The sequence below is a fragment of the Peromyscus maniculatus genome, chromosome 23 (genome assembly GCF_049852395.1).
Source record: "Peromyscus maniculatus bairdii isolate BWxNUB_F1_BW_parent chromosome 23, HU_Pman_BW_mat_3.1, whole genome shotgun sequence".
Lineage (NCBI taxonomy): Eukaryota > Metazoa > Chordata > Mammalia > Rodentia > Cricetidae > Peromyscus > Peromyscus maniculatus.
In genome coordinates, this window is record NC_134874.1 from 5,538,140 (window position 1) to 5,560,007 (window position 21,868).

Sequence of the window (21,868 nt, forward strand, 5' to 3'; positions counted from 1 at the left end):
AGGGATGCTATTTTTAGGGAGGCAGAGGCTGGGGTGAGCCCCGGCACACTGTGGGTCTCTGGCACCCCCTACCGGCTGAGGAGGACGCTGGCGACGGCGGCTCTGAATCCTTGGTGGTTGCGGCGTGCAAAGAAGAGATCTTCGGTCTCCCACACCTGTGGGCGGTGGGAAGATTGGGAATTTATCCCGGATCTTGCAGACAGTCAGCTGTGAAAGAGCTCTTGCTTTAATGTTACCACATCCGTCCAGGCGAGGCCGTGATGGATGTACGGATAACCCAGGTCGTAAAGAGGTGAGAGCGCTGGCTGCCGATCTGACCCCCGGGAGGGATCCACATGGTAGAAGGAGAATCAACTCTCAGAACTCCAGCCTAGCCGGGCGGTGGTGGCGCACGCCTTTACTCCCAGCACTCGGGAGGCAGAGGCAGGTGGATCTCTGTGAGTTCGAGGCCAGCCTGGTCTACAGAGTGAGAGCCAGGACAGCCAAGGCTACACAGAAAAACTCTGTCTCAAAGAACAACAAAAAGAATATGAGCTTTACGTACAAGATAAGCAAAGTGAACCAATCATGGTGGTGTACCCCGGTAATCCCAGCCCTGTGAGGGGGGAAAGAAGCTTCAGGCTCTATGCCAGCCTGAGGTAGCGTGAGACCCTGTTTCACACACACACACAGATTCAAATGAATAATATACCCCCTCCTCCCCCTTATTTTGGTTTCTCTGTGTAGCCTTGGCTGTCCTGGGCTCATAATCCCTATTTCTAACAGAAAACAACGGGTCTCGGTGTGATGGCACACGCTGATAACTCCAGGGCTTGGTAGGAAGAGGCAGGCGGATCAAAAATTCGGGGTCATCCTTGGCTACATAGCCAGTCTGAGGTTAGCTTGGGAAACGTGAGACAAAGAAAGAAAAGAAGGAAGGGAAAATACTATATTGCTTTGCAAACCAAGACCTCCACAAAACTGTCCAGAGTCCCTAAAAGAAGGAGCGTATTTGGCTGTATGGAAAAACATCTGCTCTGATTCCTTTAAAGCCCCCAATTCCCGCGACATTCTCGGGCTTTAAGTGCAGGGCTGGCCTCAAAAGTTGGCCGCCCAACGTTGGGGAAATACAAGCTCACCCCGCTCTTCAGTGCGAACCCCCGGGTCCGGCCTAGGCGGACGCATGCGCTCTTACACCCTCCGCGGGAGGGAGGCGGAGCGTGGAGATTGGCAGGGCGCTCGGCCTGTCGGGCCCAGTCCCGCCTCCCTGCCGCATCCGGTGCGGACGCCATGGTGCGGTTCAAGCACAGGTAAGCTGCGCCCTCCACGCGCCCCGGCGGCGGGCCGGGGCCGCGCTCACCGCTGCCGTCCGTCCGCCGCAGGTACCTTCTGTGCGAGCTGGTGTCGGAGGACGCGCGCTGCCGCCTGAGCCTGGACGACCGCGTGCTGGGCGGCCTCGTCCGCGACACGATCGCCCGGGTGCACGGGACCTTCGGCGCCGCCGCCTGCTCCGTGGGCTTTGCAGGTACCGGGTGGGGGGCGCGGCGGCTCGGGCGCCGTTTGTGCGATATTGGAGGATGCTGGAAAAGCCTGTGAGCCCCTGAGCCACAGAGTGGGGCGAGTCCAAAACTGAGCAAACGCTGGCGATCGCGCAGCCGGAGAGCACTTGCCCAGCGTCACAAGGCAGAAAGTTCATAGCCAGCACCGTGTGTGTGGTGGTGGTGGTGGTGATGGTACGTTTACTGTCCGACGTATTAGTGGGAGATGGGTGTTGAAGTTCCTAGGCTGAGTGAAGGTATCTTTTGAGAATTGCTCGTGAGAGCTAGGATTTGACCGGTTGTGTTAGCACTTTTTAAAATGTCCAAGTTTAAAGCGCCTCTGATGGTAGTGCACAGTAACTCTCACATGGGAAGGCGGGCGAACTCGAAAGCCTTTTTTTTCCTCCCTGTGCCACATTTTAGCGCCTTTTACCGTAAGCTTAAACTTGAATTCTGCAGAATTAAACCCACATAAACAAAGCTCTCTTGCTTTGGTGAGACTACGCTAAGAGGGGCCCACAGAACCCGGCTTTAATGACACACCTATTTCCCGGAAAGGATTTAATGACACACCTATTTCCCGGAAAGGATTATTTCCTTGCTGCCTTAATGGTGGAGCTTCTCTCTCCATTTATTGACCTGAGTAGTCAGTGACTTGACACTGGGAGGTTTATCCTAAAATTTCCTTTCAAGCTGGGCACCGTAGCACTTGAGAGGCAGAGACAGGTTCCAAACCAGCCAGGATGACATAACAGGACTGTTTCAAAGGAATAACAAAACCTTTCAAGAATGTTTTTTAGGGGGGCTGGTGGAGCTGGAGAGGACTCAGCGGTTAAGAGTACTTGTGGCTCTTTCAGAGGACCAGGATTCCATTCTTAGCACCACATGGCGACTGTCTAACTGCAGTCCCAGAGGATGACACCCAGCATACACACTCGGTGCATATACATACATGCAGGCAAAACATCACAAAATTTAAAAATTAAACACTTACTCAGTGCTGCACACACACACCCCATGACACTGGTCTAGAACAGGCGCTGGCACATATTAGGGTTTTCCCTGTTTTTAATTCTGTGAATGGCAAGTTTTCCAATTTCCCCTCCCTACTGTAGTCCGATACCTCAATGCCTACACTGGGGTAGTGCTGCTTCGATGCCGAAAGGACTTCTACCAGCTCGTGTGGTCAGCTCTTCCTTTCATCACGCATTTGGAGAGCAAAGGACACCGTTACCCGTGCTTTTTCAACACACTGCACGTGGGAGGTAAGAGTGGTGGGAGCCTGTGTGTATACGGTGGCTGTTTTCATGGAGTCACTGGTTCAGCCCTTAGTCCTGGCAGGTGGGTGGTCTTCCTGCTGTCCCACCGAGAACAAGATGCTCCTCCCACCCACCCCTCCCCACAAGCTGTTGTCCACAGCAGCTCTCTCCCGTGCCAGGTACAATCAGAACCTGTCAGAAGTTCCTGATTCAGTACAACCGGAGACAGCTGTTGATCTTGCTGCAGAACTGCACTGACGAAGGTAAGCAGCAGCCGGCCGGTGTGAGCAGTGGCTGAGGCCGGTGGGTAGGCTGCTGCCCGAGGATGTCTCTCTTTCCTCTAGGGGAACGGGCAGCCATTAAGAAGTCTGTCTCCAGAAGCTGCCTACTGGACAAAGAGCCAGCCGAAGAGCTTTCAGACAGTGTTGGTGAGGAGGCCATGGAAGCAGCAGAGTGACCCTGTTTCCAGGCCACTTGCGGGATTCTCCAAACTGACCACCAACCAGAGCCAGGTGACCATCTCGAAGTGGAGGGCTTGCTGCCTTCACCACCCATGGTCCTGAAGGCTCTGCACAGCTCTTCTACATGTAACTGCTGAACTGAGTGGGTAGAATAAATATTCTTGGCTTCCAGAGCAACATTCCTAAACCACAAGAAGTACAAAATGAACTATATAGTTCATGCTTGGCCAGGTCTCTGTCCTCTATCACACTGGTCTTAAGTGTGCTCCCTGCGTGTACTAGATGAATTTTAAATATTCCTAGACCCTTAAAAGAACTCATGCAAACCCATACGTGGTGGTGCACTCCTTTAATCCCAGCACCAGGGAGGCAGAGGCAGGTACATCTCTGAGTTTTGAGGCCAGCCTGGCCTACAGAATGAGTTCCAGAACAGCCAGGACTACACAGGGAAAGTGTTGGGGGTGGGGTAAATGCCTGTGAAGCAGAAATATCAGTGAATAACCAACTACACTTGCATAATTTAGAGTCAGTTCAGTACTGTATCCTAGGACTACAAACACCAGGATACCCACCTGACCGTTGCACAGCGCACTCGGTAAGAAATGCAGCCTTCAGCTGGCCCCAGGGAGGCAGGAATGTCACCCTGGTCTGAATGAGAACGGCTCCCATATATCTACTTGGGTTCCCAGGTGGTTGGACTATTTGGGAAGGACTGGGAGGTGTGGCTTTGGAGGAGCCGTGCTATGGGAGTATTTCAAAAGCTCACTCCATTCCCAGTCAGCTCTCTGCCTCCTGCTAATGGATGAGATGTGAGCTGCCAGCTACGTCTCTAGCTCCATGCCTGCCTGTCTGCTGCCATGCTTCCCATAATGGTTGCGGACTCACCCTTTATGGTGTTTGAATAGGTATGGCCCCCATAAACTCATGTGTTTGAATGCTTGGCCCATAGGGAGTGGCACTATTGAGTTGTGACCTTGTTGGAGGAAGTGTGTCACTGTTGGGGCGGGCTTTGAGGTCTCCTATGCTCAAGCTATGCCCAGTGTAGCTCAACAGTTGCTTCTGTTGCCCACGGATCAAGATGTAGAATTAATTCTCAGCTCCTTCTCCAGCATCATGTCTGCCTGCACGCCGCCATGCTTCTTGCCATGAAGATAAATAATGGACTGAACCTCTGAAACTAAGCCAGCCCCAGTTAAAGGTTTTCCTTTATAAGAGCTGTCTTGGTCATTCATGATGTCTCTTTACAGCAATAGAAATCTATCTAAGACACCCTTTATGCCTCCACTAAACCACTGTCAGTAAAGGAAGCTTAGGGTTAAGAGCTGGAATGATGGCTCAGAGGTTGAGAGCAGTGGTCTTCTTCCAGAGGACCTGAGTTCAATTCCCAACACATACATGTGCCACAAACAAATATAAGGTAACTCCAGTTTCAGGGGATCCAACACAGACATGCCTGCAGGCAAAATACCCATACATAGTCTTGAAAGCCATTAGGAGGTGTGACAGGGCCCAGAGCTTTCTTGGTGAAGGTTATAAAGCTTTTCTTAACAAGGATCAACACAAAACCCTCCCTCACTATCTCAGTGCCGAGGATAAGTTACCCCAGGGCTAGCTGCCAGCTGAGGTCTGGCCATGGCAGCCCCTTACCAGAGGAAACCTTCCAATTCTTTTGGTTGGCCTTTTTCTACTGCAGCCATCCAGCCTGGAGCTCACAGTGGTTCCCTAAGCCTAGGCATTAAACTGGATATCCTAACTCTGCTTACTCCTAGTCCTCTGGATCTTTGACAAGGAGAACTTAACAGGTAGGAAAGATTCAACCATTTTAACCAACCACAGACAGAATTGTGCCTGCAAGTCAGGAAGCCCAAACAGGACCGCACAGCAATGCTGTATCACTGGTTTGGCCTGCTCCAAAGGACACTGAGGAGACTACTCAAGCTAACTCTGGGTTGAGAAAATGCATATCTGAATCAAAGACTAGCCTGCAGATGAACTAAGCTTGGCAGGAAGGCGTCTCTTGTGACTGTCAATACTTTATTTTGGTGTAAAGACGGGAAGCTGGAAAATACACTGTATTTAAAATTTTCTTGGTTCCCCCTCACATTGTGGAAACCCCCTCCCCCCTGCCCCAAGCTAATCAATCTGTTCAAACTCAAATACTTAAAAATTACAGCAGCAAAACAAAAGCCGAGGAAAGAAACCAGATGGAGGAGGCGGTGCCTGGGCGAGTAGTGTCACTTGGTGTGGACGACCGAGGTGCTGAACAGGAGCTTCTGTTTCTGCTTCTTCCGTTTCTTTCCTCCTCTGTCTTCTGCGGGAAAACAGCCACCTTAGCTCACACCGCCACCCCGTCCCTGCCTCCCTCATCAGCAGGGCTGTCAGGTGGGCACTGAGGTCACCGTCAACACCACCCTCGTGTGGGGGCTGGAGAGATGGCCCAGGGTCAGGAGCCCTTGTTGTCTTACAGGAAAGAGACCCAAGCCTCAATCGCTGCTACCTGCACCAGTCCCGGCAGGAAGAGCGGCCTATGTGGCTAAGCCTGAGCCCAGTGCTGAGGGAGTTTCCCGCCCTTACCAGAGAGGGGGTCTGAAGTAGCTGGTGTGTCCAATTTCATGAAGGCTGCTTCAATAGCTTGGCTGAAGGAATTTTGGAAACTGGGCACAGGAACACGGTCAGAGTTGTCACTCTCTCCATCGCTGTCCACAGGGGCAGGAGGAACCAAGCTATTCTCGTCTGAAAGAAAAACAAAAACGTTCCAGTTCTAGAGCTTTTATGGAGAGGGGCTGGTCCACACACACCTGCCCTCTCCTGCCTGGTTCTCACCTTTCTTTGGAGCAGTTTTGGGCCACACGTCTGCTTTTGCTTTCCCAACCCTCAGCATCTGCCAAGTGGGGACAAAAGGAAGAACATAAGCTTTTTTCTGACCAATGAATGTCTTTTCCCAGCGTCACCTCCACAAGCCCCTCTCTAGTCTCTTTTCTGCTGCAGCTAATGAGACAGCAGTGTGCCCCAAGGGACGGCCCCAGGGGACTTTACTCCTTAGGAAACAGGCGAAGAATACCCAGGATTCTAATACTAAGAACAAGAGATTCTGTCTTAAGTTAGGAATACTTTGTCTGATGTACTTTACGGCCCCTCTTGAGGCACCTAAGCACACCTGAGCTGGTATGGTGGTTTACACCTATAACCCCAGTATTTGGGTGGCTGAGGCAGGAGGATTACCTACAATTCAAAACCAGTCAGGACTATATGAGTTTAAAGCTAGTATGGAGCATAGAGATTCTATCTCAAAAAACAGAAAATAATTAAAAACAAAATTTACAGTAAGTAGCAGCATATACAGTACCTTCCCCCTTTCTTTTGAGGCTGGGGATGCAGGTCTTCCTACATAGCCTATAGCCCTGGATGTAAATCTGTCTGCCTCTACTGGGAGTAAAGGCTTTTGCTATCATGCCCAGCCTACCTTCTAATGTAAAGAACCCATGCTGATAACCCAGCCTCCTGCTCTAACAGCCCAACAGTGCCTTTACTGTTACTTTCCAAATACCTCCTCCTCAATCATCACCGTTTAGATGTTCAGATGCAGCCACAGACCCGTCCCAACAGTCCCTTAAGGAACTGTCTTCGTTTCATGGTAAGGCCAGCTCTCTATCTGTGGTCACTATATGCTCATCTGCCAAGTTGCCCTGCAGCTCCTACCAGGATTTGTTCCTTCTTGGTTTTGTAGCCTGGGCTGGACTGGAACTTGTGCTGGGATTATAGGCATGGGCTTCTGCACATTGAAACATACAAAGATCTTTCTACCCCACCCAGATCTGGCACAGGATTCAAGCTAGCCTGCCTTATGCTCAAACTTGTGTCCCAAAATGTGACAGGAACATTCATGATGAGTTGTGCTGTGCTGACAGGTATTGGTTTCCCTGGGTGATCTTTCTGTACCTCAGGCTGGTCCTGACTTCCTGATATGTCTTCCTAAGTGCTGGGATTTCAGGCATGCACTTAAACCCCTTTATCTCTTCGAGAGTCCTGTAATTGTTAACTCTGAATATTATGACATCTAATTCCACCTTTTTAAAAAAAAAAAATGGTGCTGGGGTTCAAACCCAGGGCTGGACTCTTCATTTTTAAAAGACAATTCAATGCATCACCAATATTTATTCTCCAAGGAATATTTAGGTGTTTAATCTGAAACTAGTCATGAGGAAACAAGTGGATAAATCCAAACTACAGGCCAGGAGTGGTGGTGCCCAACTGCAATGCCAGCACTCAGAAGCCCAAGGCCTGACGATTCCAAGTCCAAAGCCAGCCTGAGCTACATGGCAAAGCTATACAACTGGCCTGGAAGTTTCAAAACCATCCATTCAAGGGGAACATGAAGTGTTGTGGCCCCAAAGAGGCTGCAGACTCTAAACAGCTATAAGGAATCTCGGAGAGCATCCTGAACTGAGAATGATCAAGGACAATGGGACAAGTGGGGAGAGAGCAATACCCTGGGTATTCAACACAGTAGCAACTGCCTTTACTAGATGTGACGGTGGTGGTTCAGAGAAAATAGTACAGTCCTCAACATGCCCCTCTAGGTATGGAGTGAGCTGTCATTGTGATGTCTGCAACTCTACACAGAAAAAGAGAAAGCGTCCTGCCTCAGGATCACCCAGAGACTGAGGGGATAACCTGAGCTACACTCTGAGTTGCAGATTAGCCTGCACGCCTGTGTGAGACCTTTTTCAAACAACAAAAACCTACAACCATGGGAAGAGAGTGGGGAAAAGAAAAGCAAAAACAGTAAGAATTTGTGAACCCAGGTAAAATACAATGTTCACGATACTATTCTTTCAACTTTTCACAAGTATACGACTGGGAGGAAGAGAAGCAATAAGTCAGTAAAACAGGTTCCAACAACTTAGCTGCACACGAGTACACCCTGAAACCTCGGCAAGGGGCTGAGGCAGGAGGACTCAAGGTCACTCTTGCTACACAGCTAGTTTAAAGCAGACCTTATCTAAAGCAAGCATATAAAATGAAGCACATGCCTACAATCCCAGTACCAAAGAGGCCATGGTAGGAAAATACAAATTCAAGCCCCCCGTCTGGTCTGCCTCCCCACACCAACGCTGAATTCTCGTTTATGCCTCAGCACAAACTATCCATTATCAAGTAGACAGTCTCCATCTCTTTTCCTTTCAAGAGTGTACTCATAACCATCCTCCTCTTTACCTCTGGTGCAGCAGTCAATGACCCGAGGCATTCACCATCAGATTTATTTTTTACTTACTTTCCAATTTATTTTCAACTTTGCAGTTTATCAGATGTAACCTCACTGTAAGCTGAGAAGCATCTAGACCAGCGGTTTTCAGCCTTCCTAATGCTTCGACCCTTTAACAGTTCCTCATGCTGTGGTGACTCCCAACCATAACGTTATTTGTGTTGCTACTTCATAACTGTAATTTTGCTGTTAGGGATTGTAATGTAAATATCTGACATGTGATCCCCAGGTTGAGAACTGCTGATCTAGACTAAAGAACTATTCAAGATTCTAAGCTCTGGCTTCCTCTATAGGTACCTGTGAAGCTGTCCACCCACCTGTCAGTTCTCTGAGCACAGATACACCAAGTGTTTGCCTGTTGTTGTCCTCCCTACAGACCACCAAGGATGTGGCTGTGCCTAGTTACAGGGTAACCAGGATGACCTTTCCCTCTCAAGATGTAGAGGATCCATTCTACATTATATAAACACTACCTACATCTAAGGTCCTAGAACCAGCTGAAATGCACTGATGCAGCCCTCACCTAAGACACTATCTACTTTCTAAGACTCTAATGATCTTAAGTAATTAAAACTTGGATTCTCAACAATGACAAATTCCCCCACCATTGTGCCTCTGATGAGCAATCCACCTGGCTGCTACCCCCTGCTGCCTAAGGTTCTCACCCAGCAGGTGACACTGTCCAGCTATTCTAGGTTGAGGGGCAACAATCCCTGGATGAGGTTCCTGGACAAGCAGCAGAGCTCATGTGGGCTGCCTCACAAGCAAAGGATTTACCTGGGCAAAGGAAAGGAAGGGAGAGTCTTCTTCCAGACTCCCAACGCAGAAGGAAGGACTGCCCTGACTCGCAGTGGGTGACAAAGGGGTCAGCAGAAAGTCTGAAAGGGAATCAGAGGCCTGATTACATGAGTCAGGTTCCAAAGAACAGGCATGCTCTTAACAAGAAACAACCATGAAAGCCAGCCATGGTGGCACATGCTTGTAACCCCAACTCAGGAGGCTACATCAGGAGGATGTTTGATGTCAACTCCGGCAATATAGTGAGTTCCCGACCAGCCTGGCTTCAGAATGCCACCTTGTCTCAGAGAGGCAGGGGAAGAGGAAGAGAGAGAGAAGAGAATAGCTGTAACTGAATCAGGGTTGGATAACCTTGCCCATAAAACAAAAGGTAACCCTTGATTCAGATGTTAATTCTGCCATGTTCTTACACAACATCTTGCATCACCTACACCAGTGAACAGATTAGAGGCTTCTTCATGTTACTGTAACACTTGCAGCCACAGCAGGACAGGCCTTTCCACAGGAAACATTACACCTTCCACAAAGACTGGCTCTCAAGCTAGCTAGGGTGGCTCCTGACTGTAATCCTAGCAGTTGGGAAGTTGAGGCAGGTGCATCATGAGTTCAAAGCCAGTCTGGGCTACATGGCAAGCCTGTCTCAAAATATAAAAACAAAAGGCTGGCTCTCATAGACTATAGTTGTTTGCTATTGACTGGTTTTATGTGCATGGACAACTTCAAGAAAACAAACAAACATCTAGATCTCCCTTTATGGCCAGCCACTATGACATGGAAATACTAGGATTCAAGACACACACCAAGTTAGTTTTCCTCTCGAAACTCCTAGGCAGTATTCTGTCCTTTCTCACCTACAGCTGCGTCTCACACATTACTCTCTCCACTGCCTTGGGGACTGCTAGGCAAGGGCGTCATGTCTCTTCCACACTCAGCAACCTTTATTGGCAGTTTCACTCTGAGGACCAAACCATCTTCCTGATGCCTCAGAAACCCAGACTCGCAAAACAAACAAAGCCAAACCTGGCAGATGAGACCTCTTTCTACCCCTCGGACAGTGTACCCAGCAATTCACAGTATTTTTTCACGCAGCAGCTTCCTTCCCAGTTAACTGGAAAAGCACCATGGTTAGACTGTCCATCCCCAAGAACCAAATTCTAGCCCCAGTTCCTGCCACTGAAGTCCCTGCACGCTCTTAGTCTCAGGCTCTGTGCTGGCTAGTTTTGAGTGTCAACTTTACACAAACTAAGGTCACTTAGGAAGACGGAATCTTAACTCCACTGAGACAATGTCTCTATAGGACTGGCCTGCAGGTAAGTCTGTGGGGCACTGAAGACGGATGTGGAAGGGCCCAGTGTACCATAGCAAGTGGTCCACACATCCAGCCTATAAATACGTTTTAACTGAGCCATTTCCCTACTGTGCATTCAGTAGTCTGATTTTCTCCCCTATTAATTACAATCAATATTACAACAGAGACTTTAACAAACGTGCTCAAACATGAAAATTAGAAGAGGAAAACAAAACAACCTCCAAAAAAACAAAACCCAGGACAGAAGGGTCAGAGGATACCAACTGCGTTGAGGTTTTGAGAAGCTGGCAGGTCTAAACCAGTATAATCAATGGGAAAGAGTGATAAAATAAGAATCAATGTAGCTCAGGGCTAACAAATTTTTCACTTAAATGGCACATTATGCCAAGTTGGTCAGAGCTATAAATTCAGACACTAGGGACTATGCTTAAGGTTAGGGCCTGGTTAGTTCAGTGATTAAGGTCACTTGTTGCTCTTGCAGAGGACCTGAGTTTGGTTCCCAGCAGCCACATGGTGGCTGACAACCATCTGTTCTAACTCCAGTTCCAGATCAGACATCCTCTTCTGATCTCTAGGGCATCAGGCATGCATGTGGCACACATATACATCACAGGCAAACATTCATACACATTTAAAAATTAAATCAAATTAAAGCTCTAGGCAGTAGCAGAATTCATTAAATACCAACTCTTTACCTGCATGAGAACCTGGACTTCTGCTAAGAGGAGAAAGGGAGAGGGCCCCATGGCCCTCAGTGCTGGTGGGACCCAAAGCAGAATCAGGGGAGCAGGTATAGGAATTGAAGGCAGGAAACTGCTGAAGGTTCTCTAGGGGAATGTGGACTTCAGGATCTGCAAAGCAAAGGCAATGAGAAGTCATCACACAACTGTTTGTATTTCCTCTAAAAAGAGGGTCTGGAGAGCCGAGAGGATGCAAACAATTAAGTCTGCTTTCATAACAATCCATGCTATGTGTAATCCAGCATGCAGGACGCTGCAACAGGAAGAGCAGACTGAAGGCCATCCTAGGCTCTATAAAGCAGAGCCCTGCCCCCACTCCCTCAGAGAAGACTGGCTGTGGTGCAAGCCTACACATCCTCAGCACTCAGGAGACAGACGGAGCTAAGGTCAGCCAGCTCTACACAGTAATTTCAGGCTAAACAGTGAGCTGTTGTCTCAAAAACAACACACAAAAAACTAACAAAACATATTAATGAAATAAGAGGAGAAAAAAAACCCAAACTTTTCTACTCACTCGAACAAGTCAATCTGTGCCCACACTGGATGGAACCGGGGGAGCTGAGTCCTTTCCCAGTCAAGCACTAAAACCCTCCTTTTCTTTTCTTTTTCTGGGACAAGGTTTCTCTGTGTAGCCCTGGCTGTCCTAGAACTCACTCTGTAGCCCAGGCTGGCCTCGAACTCACAGAGATCCTCCTGCCTCTGCCTCCCGAGTGCTGGGATTAAAGGCAGGCGCCACCACCACACCCAGCGTTTTCTTTTGACGTTATCCTCCTCTTCTAAGTTTACAACAGTCTGAGTCACCAGGCCCAGCTCTAGTCCGTGTTTCTATTGGTAACTAGGTCCTCGAGTCACACTAATCCCGGAGTTAGTGACTTACTCTAGAGTCACATCAGAAGGCTGCTCCCTGCTCCAGGGCGCTCTCATGCCCAGCCCTGCGTGTTTCCCACGGCTGTCGCTGTGAGCGCCGCCTTTCAACGGTCGTGTCCACGGCACGTGGAGCAGTGCTCCAGTTCCCTCCCACCAACAGGTCCGTCACCCACCGTGCCGGACACACGCCATCCTCACCTTCCCACACTCCTCATGGAAGAGTAAGGAAGAGGAATGGCAGAGCACAGGCAAGCAGCCGCACACAACCACACAGGGCAAAGCCCGCAGACAGCGCCCTTGGACTTACACCTGCCCTGTCTCTGGTTCTCCTCCATCTCAATCCTGCGCTCCCGGCGACGCTCCTCTCGAGCCTTCTTTTGGCGCTGCCGCTTCCTTTTCTCAATGTCATCTGTGGGTTGGTCAGGTTGTAAGAAAGCCAGCTCAGCCATGACCTCTTCCTAGATACCTAGCAGCCTGTGGGGCATCTGGACTAGGGATGCCTCCTGTCTCAGGAGCTAGCTCAAGCCCTCTTTCCACCTCGGTTCCCAGTACAAAGAGAAACAAAGCAGGGCTTTCTCACCTGAGAACATCTCCAGGGTTTCCTTCGAGACCACAGGAGGCTGCAGAGCCAGTTCACAGATGCTGAACTCACAGGTGAGTGGCAAGTGAGAGAGATACCTATGGCGCTGTCGAACGTCCTACATCGGAAACAACCAATGCTCAACTGCTCTTGAGAGCAGAGGATCCCAACCCAGAATCCCAGCGTGAACACACACTTAGCACTGGGTGGGACGCAGCATAGTGCTGCTGGTACTGCTCTCCCTCTCTCTTTTTTTTTTTTGGTTTTTTTGAGGCAGGGTTTCTCTGTGTAGCTTTGTACCTTTCCTGGAACTCACTCTGTAGCCCAGGCTGGCCTCGAACCCACAAAGATCCGCCTGGCTCTGCCTCCCGAGTGCTTGATTAAAGACAGGCGCCACCACCGCCTGGCGCTATTACTGCTCTTTTGAAAAGCCAGGCACTAAGGGCAGCCGACAGTTAGAATACCCATCAGACTCACTGGTCGTCAGATTGAGCTACAAGTGAGTAAACTGAGCCCTAAATGACCTAAAGCTGCCCACTGTTTCTAAATGTCTAGGGCCCACAATCAGCGAACTGGGGACCACTGGCAGTCCTGGGGAAGAAGAAAGTCGAGAACCCTGCTGAGTGAAGTTAGGCCTGAACAGGAAACCAAAGCCTGTTCACCAAGTTTCCACTCTTTTTCTGGATTTATTTATTCCATGCACAGTTGACCACTGAATGACAAACGATTCACATATGTGAACCGTCAAACTGTAATTCAAAGGTATCTTCCAAACTAGAAACCTACTTCCCGCCTGTGTAACTTCGCTTAAACCCTCCAAGGACTTGGATTTTGACCATCTCTTTGGAGCAGTAAGCAGAGGAGAGGCCAGCCTGATCTGCACAGCACCTTCGAGGATAGCCAGAGCTGCCTAACCCCGTCTCAAAAGTAACAAACAAACCACAAACAAATATGTTAAGGGCCCTAAAGGTTTGCAGGTGAGTTCTACCCCGACGAGATCAGGTTCGTGTCACACCCTGCTCTTCCCTTCCCAGAAAGCCTTACCTCAGACATGGAGTAGCCGGCAATCTCTACCACGGTTGCTGAGATCTTCTCTGGGCTCTGCTCCAGGCTGCCGTACTCGCGCACCAGGCAGCGCACATTGACGGGGTGCAGGAACATGTGTTGTCCGTCCTCCGCTAAACACAGAGCTCTGTCACACGAGCCCGGCCAGCCTGCCCCACGGACCTCTCCCAGCTGGGCCTGCCACTCCCACGTGCCCCCAGGATCTAGTCAACACCTCCCCTTGAAGCCCTCCCTCTTCTTGGGGCCCCTCACCTTGGTAGAAGTAGTAACAGGGAGAGCTGTTTAGCTGGGGGAAGCCTGGCTTCGTGAGGCGCTCCTCCTGGCTTGACTCAGTACAAATGGTCCCCTCGCCAAGACTGGCATCTGCTGCCTCTGCCATCTCACAGGCTTCTGGCAGCCCCTCAGGTTCGGGCTCAGACACTGCTTCCTCTTCTTCTACCAAAGGGAGAGCGAGAGGACGAGGGGAGTCCAGAGAACGAACTTCTGCAGCTTCTTCATCCCAAGCAGACAGGTACTCTAGCACCCCCTGTCGGAACAAACCACAGGTCAACAGAAAGCACTGTACCGTTTCAGGAAACGATGTGGCTCTCATGGTCATCACCGCCACAGAACAAGGTGACGACCTGGTCCCGAGGACACACGGCACCCGGGCTCCAGCCGTCTGGAGAACGGCAGGCAGCACTCAGTTCTCACTCAGGGCGCTCGCTCACCCTCCTGGGTTGGAAAACGGACTCCTTCGCCAGGGGAGCCATCAGCACCAGTTGTTCCAGAGCAGCCACGACACCAGTGACCTCCTCCTCTCCGCCTCCAGCCACTCCAGACAGAGCCTCTTCCCGCATCTGAGGCCACCAGAGAAAAGACCAGAAACACGCGCATTTTAAAGTTCAAGCAGAGACTCTCACGGCTTACGTTGAAGAACGCGGCTGTAGAGGATACAAGAGTACTTCTTTGGCTAATCCTACGTACTCCCAATCTTTAACAAGTGTTGCTAAGACCTGGTGGGCAAACCATAATACTCTCTCCAAAATGTCTCCCAAAACTGTTCCTAGACAGGGAAAAAACACTACCTTGCTTTTTAACTCAGAAGAGAGCTCAAACAGAAACCCCATTGTTACAGTGAGTCACAAAACCATTGTGAGCTATTACTTTCGGCTCTAGAACGAGTCTGAAAGCTAACTCAGCCCTTCCTTCCGATCACCACTTACACGGCCTTCTCAGCCACTCCTTGGAGCTGATGTAACTCGGTTTTCAGTTCCCAATGGACCTACCTTAACCTCCTGGAGAGCGGCCTCAATAAAGCAGGACTCAGGAGTGTGCTTCTCCTCTGCAAGCTGCTGCTCTAACGCGACTTTCTCCTCCAGAACTACTCGGTGCAGCACCTGCTCCTTAGAGGCCAGCAGCAACTTGGAGTACTGGCTGTGCTGTTCATCTGCAAGACAGTCGGGGTCACACAGCTCAAGGAGGGAGGCGCTGGGACTAAGGGGAAACTGTCTCACATAGACTACCTGCCCTAGGCACAACTTCCTGGGAACACTAACGGATAATCTTAAACTAGGTTAATTCAAGAAGTCTAAGGAACCAGAAAAAAGGGGCTGGAGAGATGTTTCAGCAGTTAAGAGCACTGACTGCTCTTCCAGAGGACCCAGGTTCGATTCCCAGCATCTGCATGACAGCTCACAACTGTCTGTGACTCCACGATCTGATACCCTCACAGACATACACGCAGGCACAACACCAATGTACATAAAATAAGAACTAAAACAAAAATAAAGAAAAAAATCAGTCTGCTGTCTACTAATTAGAACATTCAGTCTAACATAAGGAAATGCTTGGAAAGATGGTTTTCTAAGAATGAGTGACGGGAACAAGCACTATATTGTACAACCACTGTCAATTCTTGTTTTAAGAAAGAAATAGGGGCTGAGCAGAAAGCTGAGCAGTGGAAAGCACTGACTGCTCTTCTAGGACTCCAGTTTGATCCCCAGCACCCACATGGCAGCTCACAACTGTCTGTAACTCCAGTTGCAGAAGATCTGACACCCTCTTCTCTTTCCACGGGGCACTGCACATACTCCATGCACAGCCATGTAGGCAAAACACTCAGACACAGAAAATAATTTTAAAAATAAAACACAATCTCTGTGCGTTTGAGGCCAGCCTGTTTTACACAGTCAGTTCCAGGAGAGCTGGAGCTACATAAGGAGACCCTGTCTTGAAAAAACAAAATCCCAAACCATGAAAAACAACACAAGAGTGTCACACCAGCATATCCAGCCTCAACCCCAGAGAGTGTGAGTGAACTGAAGAAGCCCATCATTTTGGGGTAACCTTTAGGGGAAAGGCTCATGCATGGCTTATTTCCTTCCTTCCTTCTCTAATACTTTGTTTTTTTTTTTCAGACAGTGTCCCATGGAAGTTCAGGGTGGCTCCAGCTTGTTATGTAGCCAAGGGTGACCTTGAACTTCTGAGCCTCCAGCCTCAGCCTCCTAAATGCTGGGGTCACAGGCGTGCACCACCCTGGCCAGCTCTTCCCTTGTGTTTCTGCTGTCACCAGTGCTGGGGGTTGAACCTACAGACTTGCCCATGCTAGGCAACCACACTGCCCCTGTGCTACACCCCTGCCTTTGTTTGAAGACAAGTTCTCATTGCATGGCCTAGGCTAAAACTTGTTTATCCAAAGGATGGATTTTTGTTGTTGCTGTTTTTTGAGACACGGTTTCTCTGTGTAGCCCTGGCTGTCCTGGATCTCGATCTGTAGACCAGGCTGGCCTTGAACTCACAGAGATCCCCCTGTCCCTGCCTCCCAAGTGCTGGGATTAAAGCAATGTACCACCTCCCCCCAGCTTCTCGCTTACTCCTGCTCACCTCCTAGATGAATCGGATGGTCTACATTCATCCACTTGGATTTAGGCAAGGCCACCAACACTCCTTTCTCTCTCTTCATCAGCTGCATTGTAATGGTGTCCCCCACAACATACTGGCGTGATTCTGTGGCAACAACACTGAGACAGAAATGTTTAGATGGAGCAGAGTAAGAAGGGAGCAGCCTAGGGTCTAACACAACTCTCTGTCCTACCTCTTGAGATCCTTCTTGTGCACAGAGCTGTAGCAGATGGGACATTTACTCCAGGTCTTCTCACTGAGGGACAGGTAGTGCAGGATGCATGCCCAGCAGAAAATGTGTCCGCAGCGGGTTATCTTGGCTGCAGTAGGTGGATAGAGGCATATTGGGCAAGATGGCACTTCATGGCTACAGATGCGCTGGAACACAAGACAGCACAGCATCACTGCTTTCAGAACTAACGGGGCAGAGGGTGACAAAGCCAGAAGCCTCTCCTCTCCTGCTCTTACAAAACTGTTTAACAGACGAGTTGCCTGGAGAGCTGGCCGGCTCGGCAATCAGAGCACTTGCTCTTGTGGTGGTCTGAGTGAGAAGGGCCCCACGTCATCCCCAGTCAGCTCTGTCTCTGCCTGGTGGTTGTTTCAACATTAAACTCAGCTGCTGCTCCAGGACCAGCCTGCCGCCGTGTCCCCTCCAGGACAGTCTGGACCCACCCCCTGAAACTGTTAGCAAGCACCCAACTGAACAGTTTCCTCTATAATTCATGGCTCCCAATGGCAACAGAAAACACACTGCTCTTGCAGAGGACCCAGGTTCAGTTCCCAGCACTCACATATGGCTCATGACTCTGTAACTCCAGTTCCAGGAGATCTAGTGCCCTCTTCTGGCCTCCACAGGCACCAGGCATGAACAGCATACTTACAAATACACAGGCAAGACATTCATATACATACAATAAAAATAAATAAAGTCTATTTAATAATACAGAATGAACACACATTAAGCAAATTAAGAAATCCACCATCATGGGCTAATCTAACAGGACAGGTAATAGACACTTGGAGGGCTCTACATTACAGGGAAAATGTCATAAATCACATGACCCCATTTTCACAATTTTTAAATATATGTATTTAACAGAAGGCATAAAAATCCAGATTTAATTTACTGATAACTTCAAACAGAGTAGGGAAGACCTTCACTTTATGTTTGTTTGTTTGTTTGTTTTAAACAAGGGGAAAGCACCTGTGCCAATCTTTTTTTCTTTTAAGATTTTTTTTATTATGCATACAGTGTTCTGCCTGCATGTATGCCTGCAGGCCAGAAGAGGGCACCAGATCTCATCACAGATGGTTGTGAGCCACCATGTGGTTGCTGGGAATTGAACTCAGGAGCTCTGGAAGAACAGCCAGTGCTCTAAACTGCTGAGCCATCTCTCCAGCCCTGTGTGTCTGTTTTTTTACCCAATGTATATAAGTGTTTTTTTCCTATAAGGCATTCTACGTCATTCTTAGATGATTGTGTAATTTTTTTGTTTTGTTCTGTTTTTCGAGACAGGATCCGTGTAGCTCTGGCTCTCCCGGATCTCGCTCTATAGACCAGACTGTCCTCGAACTCACAGTGATCTGCCTGCCTCTGCCTCCTGAGTGCTGGGATCAAAGGCATTCGCCACTACCACAACCCAGCGATTGTATAAATTTTTAAAGCAACAGGAGTCAAAATTTGTCAGAATAACATAAAAGTAAGAGTACTTATTATTTTGAAAGTAACTACATCATACACCCTGTTAGGATCAGCAAGGAGACACAAGTTCATAAACTCAGCAGAAAAAAATGCAGGACTGGCTTTGCAGAAAACCAACCACCTGCTAATTTGACACCAATTACGACAAGGGGCTGCCAATGAAGAAATGTCCGTGTATCTGAGCTCAGCCTGGTATGAGGTAACTCGAGTTCCTCTAACAGACTCCTGGTTACGACTTCCTCAACAATGACTGACAGAGAGGGAGGAATGCTTACGTGCCCTTGGAGCAGAGTCCGCCCGGCAACAAAATGAACTCCAAGAGGAACAAGGAACTGACGTGTGCCCCGAGTTTAACACCGCTAACAGCTGCCGTACCACAGCCTTTCTTTAGCTCTCCCACTGAGGATGACAAACCTGGCAAGGCCACTCACCACTTGTTCCACAAAGTCCCAGTTCACTAAGGTGTCAGGGTCAGCAAAATGAGCTGTGTAGTCCTGGTCTGCAGACACCACAAACTGGCAGCTAGAAGGAACAGGAGGGACAGGGAGAGAGGAGCCGTCAGAAACTCACCACCTCTCGGAGTTCATCAGGATGCTGGCCAAGAGTGGCTGAGGCTGCCAGGCTGCAGCAGCATGACCCCAGACTTAGCCGCAGCTCTGAGTCCTGGCTCCACGAGGAGTCTAGACTCAGTGGGCAGATGCCCAAATCCATCAACTATTTCCTCAGCTTTCAAGCCTGGCCAAGCTCCTTGTTGTTCTCCCTTGAACTAAAATTAACCCAGACTGAGACTTCCTCAACCCTTGGACCCTATGACCACAGCTCATCTTCATGGCAGCAGAAAGCTGTTCTCAATCATCTGAGAGCAGTCTGCATTAAGTACACAATGGTGCTTTAGTTTATACCCAAGGTCCAATCCACGTCTAAAGACTCACAGAAGGGGAAGGGTGGGGAAGAGACAGCTTTCCTGCCTACTCCATCTTTATCAGTTCCTAGCAATGAGCCTTTCTAGAACTGTGGAAGGTAAACAATTGGGCTCCACATGTATCACGGCAAACACGCAAACACGCAAACACACACACACACACACACACACACACACCGCTGGAAAATGTCTGTTTCAAGGAAAACACCGTCTTGCAGAGAACCTGAGCTCAGTTCTTAGCACTCATGTCAGGAGGCTCAAAGCTGCCTCAACTCCAATTCCAGGAGAACTGGATGCCCGTCCTCCTCCCAACACCAGCATTCAGGGGCACACACTCTCGCACACACAATTTAAAATACAATCTTCTGAAAACAGGGTGCGTACTTTATCTGCTTATATAAAGGTTAGGAAGAACATGTGTGTACGGGTGTTTTGCCTGCAAGTGTCTGTGCACCCACAAGCTGAATGTAGTGCCCTCAGAGGCCAAAAGATGGCGTCAGGTACCCTGAACTAAAGTTACAGATGGCTGTGAGCCACCATGTGGGTTCTGGAAACAACCTGGGTGCTCATCAGGTGAGGGCAGTGCACGCCTTTTATCCCAGCACTCAGGAGGCAGAGGTAAGCAAATCTTTGAGTTTGAGGCCAGTCTGGTCTACAGAGCAAGTTCCAGGATAGCCAGGGATACACAGAGAAAGTCTGTGTTGAAAAACAACAACAAACCAGAACACCACAAAAAGGAGCCTGGGCCCTCTGGAAGAGAAGCTAATGCTCCTGACCCTGGAGCCACTTCTCCAGGCCCCAGAGTGCTCACTCTGTGCAACCATTTTATCAAAACTGCCTGGACCTGGGGTGAAAGTCTCCAGAGGCCCAATGGTGGCCTGAGCTAGACAGAATCCACAGTCTAAGAACCGTCTGTGTGAGCTGCAGAAGCCTCACAGTCAAGTGCGCCCTGCGACTCAGGGAGGCCTGACCAGGAGAGCTCGCCGTGGAAGCTCTTCAGTTGCACCTCAGCTCGTCCTCTCCTAAGCTAACACATGATCAGAACTGTTCTGTTCTGGTCCCCACCCTCCCTGGACCCGTGATTTCTTCCCAGTCCACTGCACAGCAGAGCTCAGACCACACAGCATTCCTAGTCCCGGAAGTTACACTAAGCACTACGTTCTCTAAGTACTGAGAACGTTCACTTAGAAAACGTTGACAGTGCCCACCCATGGACACCAAAAAAAAGAAACAAGAGACCGTTGACAGGGAAGAAAAGACCACCACCAATGTCTCTTCTGTTTCTCCCCATAACAGTGTAGAGAACGCTTCCTCCAAGGATGCAACCATCTAAGCAGGTTTTTCATTTTTGTCTCACAAGTGGAAATACTCACTTGGCCTGTAAAAAAAGTTCCTTGTTAAAAGGTTTGTGTCCCCACTTGTTTCTTTTTCCCCAGCTGCCATGTCCACTGCCTTCAAAGTGACCTCCTTGGCCACGGGGTTCAAAGGTGAAATTCAACAAGTGGTTCAGGTTGATCTTCTTAGGGCCAGAGAACTGGGCAGGGCTAAACTCTGCCCGCTGAGCCTCTGCTACCTGGAAAGAATAGCAACATTTTAGATTCAAATAATTGACCAACTGACAGCAGCAATCAGCACATCCTGCTTCCACACGGCTGGAAACACTGCCACGCTGGCGTAAATGCTGACCTAAGCTATGTCTGGAAGAGCAGAGAGGAAAGGCCTTTAGATCCCCTTAAACTGCAGCCTGCTCTGCTAAGCAGCGATTAACTATTCAATGACAAAGCACCGCACAACCTTCTCTAGTCACCGAGAAGCACAAAGGGCTTCTCTGTGCAGCCCTGGCTGTCTTTTCTGGATCTCCCTCTGCAGACCAGGCTGGCCTCCAACTCAGAGATCTGCTTGCTTCTGTTTCCCGAGTGCTGGGACTAAAGGTCAGAGCTACCACAGCTGGTTCTTTTTTAACCTCTCCCCCCCCCCCCAAACCTATTATTTCTTTTTACACACAAGCAAAAAACCTGGAGCTCCAACAAAGGCAAATGTAACACTTTCACTGTCTAGTCAGATGTGAAGGTTTTTAATAAGCTGCACACTCACAAGCACACAGGCACACAAGAGTGGCTCACCCTGTAACGCTAGCACTGAAGAAGCAAAACAAACAAAACCAAATCAAAACCCTAGAGAATCCAGGGAAGACAAAAAGGGAACGCACTATAAGGACTTTTTATGCAGAAGCACAAATGTGCAGTCTGAGAAAGTCTATGTATACAGTACCATTCCAACCTTTCAAAACAAATACAGTGGCCAAGTGTGGTGTTATAATCGCAATACTTAAGAGGTGAAGGCAGGCCGGGCGGTGGTGGCGCACGCCTTTAATCCCAGCACTCGGGAGGCAGAGACAGGCGGATCTCTGTGAGTTCGAGGCCAGCCTGGGCTATCAAGTGAGTTCCAGGAAAGGCGCAAAGCTGCACAGAGAAACCCTGTCTCGAAAAACAAAACAAA

At 49.3% G+C, this 21,868-nt stretch overlaps 2 protein-coding genes across 4 annotated transcripts in view; one reads left to right on the forward strand and one right to left on the reverse strand.

Moving 5' to 3' along the window:
- The first annotated feature begins 1,162 nt into the window (after window positions 1-1,162).
- Window positions 1,163-3,408, forward strand: Pop5 (POP5 ribonuclease P/MRP subunit). 2 transcript variants are annotated; one of them, XM_006995796.4, is made up of 5 exons: window positions 1,194-1,289; window positions 1,362-1,504; window positions 2,633-2,782; window positions 2,956-3,039; window positions 3,121-3,408. In XM_006995796.4, the coding sequence occupies exons 1-5, from the start codon at window positions 1,270-1,272 to the stop codon at window positions 3,231-3,233; spliced, it is 510 nt and encodes a 169-aa protein (XP_006995858.1). In that variant the 5' UTR covers window positions 1,194-1,269; the 3' UTR covers window positions 3,234-3,408. The 2 variants fall into 2 exon arrangements, with proteins under 2 accessions (XP_076416500.1, XP_006995858.1); XM_076560385.1 differs by lacking the exon at window positions 1,362-1,504 and having other exon boundaries at window positions 1,163-1,289.
- A 1,844-nt stretch (window positions 3,409-5,252) lies between these two features.
- Rnf10 (ring finger protein 10) overlaps window positions 5,253-21,868 on the reverse strand; it is a 35,333-nt gene continuing 18,717 nt past the window's right edge. The window contains exons 3-17 of one of the 2 annotated variants that reach the window (XM_006995798.4): window positions 20,743-20,942; window positions 18,879-18,969; window positions 16,939-17,123; window positions 16,728-16,864; window positions 15,131-15,291; window positions 14,573-14,701; window positions 14,115-14,388; window positions 13,842-13,975; window positions 12,798-12,915; window positions 12,525-12,626; window positions 11,306-11,461; window positions 9,281-9,381; window positions 6,061-6,118; window positions 5,812-5,970; window positions 5,253-5,545 (exon numbers count right to left, since the gene is read on the reverse strand). In XM_006995798.4, the coding sequence (XP_006995860.1) occupies window positions 5,472-5,545; window positions 5,812-5,970; window positions 6,061-6,118; window positions 9,281-9,381; window positions 11,306-11,461; window positions 12,525-12,626; window positions 12,798-12,915; window positions 13,842-13,975; window positions 14,115-14,388; window positions 14,573-14,701; window positions 15,131-15,291; window positions 16,728-16,864; window positions 16,939-17,123; window positions 18,879-18,969; window positions 20,743-20,942 (2,079 nt within the window). In that variant the 3' untranslated portion in view covers window positions 5,253-5,471. Of the gene's footprint in view, window positions 5,549-5,811; window positions 5,971-6,060; window positions 6,119-9,280; window positions 9,382-11,305; window positions 11,462-12,524; window positions 12,627-12,797; window positions 12,916-13,841; window positions 13,976-14,114; window positions 14,389-14,572; window positions 14,702-15,130; window positions 15,292-16,727; window positions 16,865-16,938; window positions 17,124-18,878; window positions 18,970-20,742; window positions 20,943-21,868 lie in introns of both variants that reach the window. The other variant, XM_006995797.4, reaches the window with a different exon arrangement.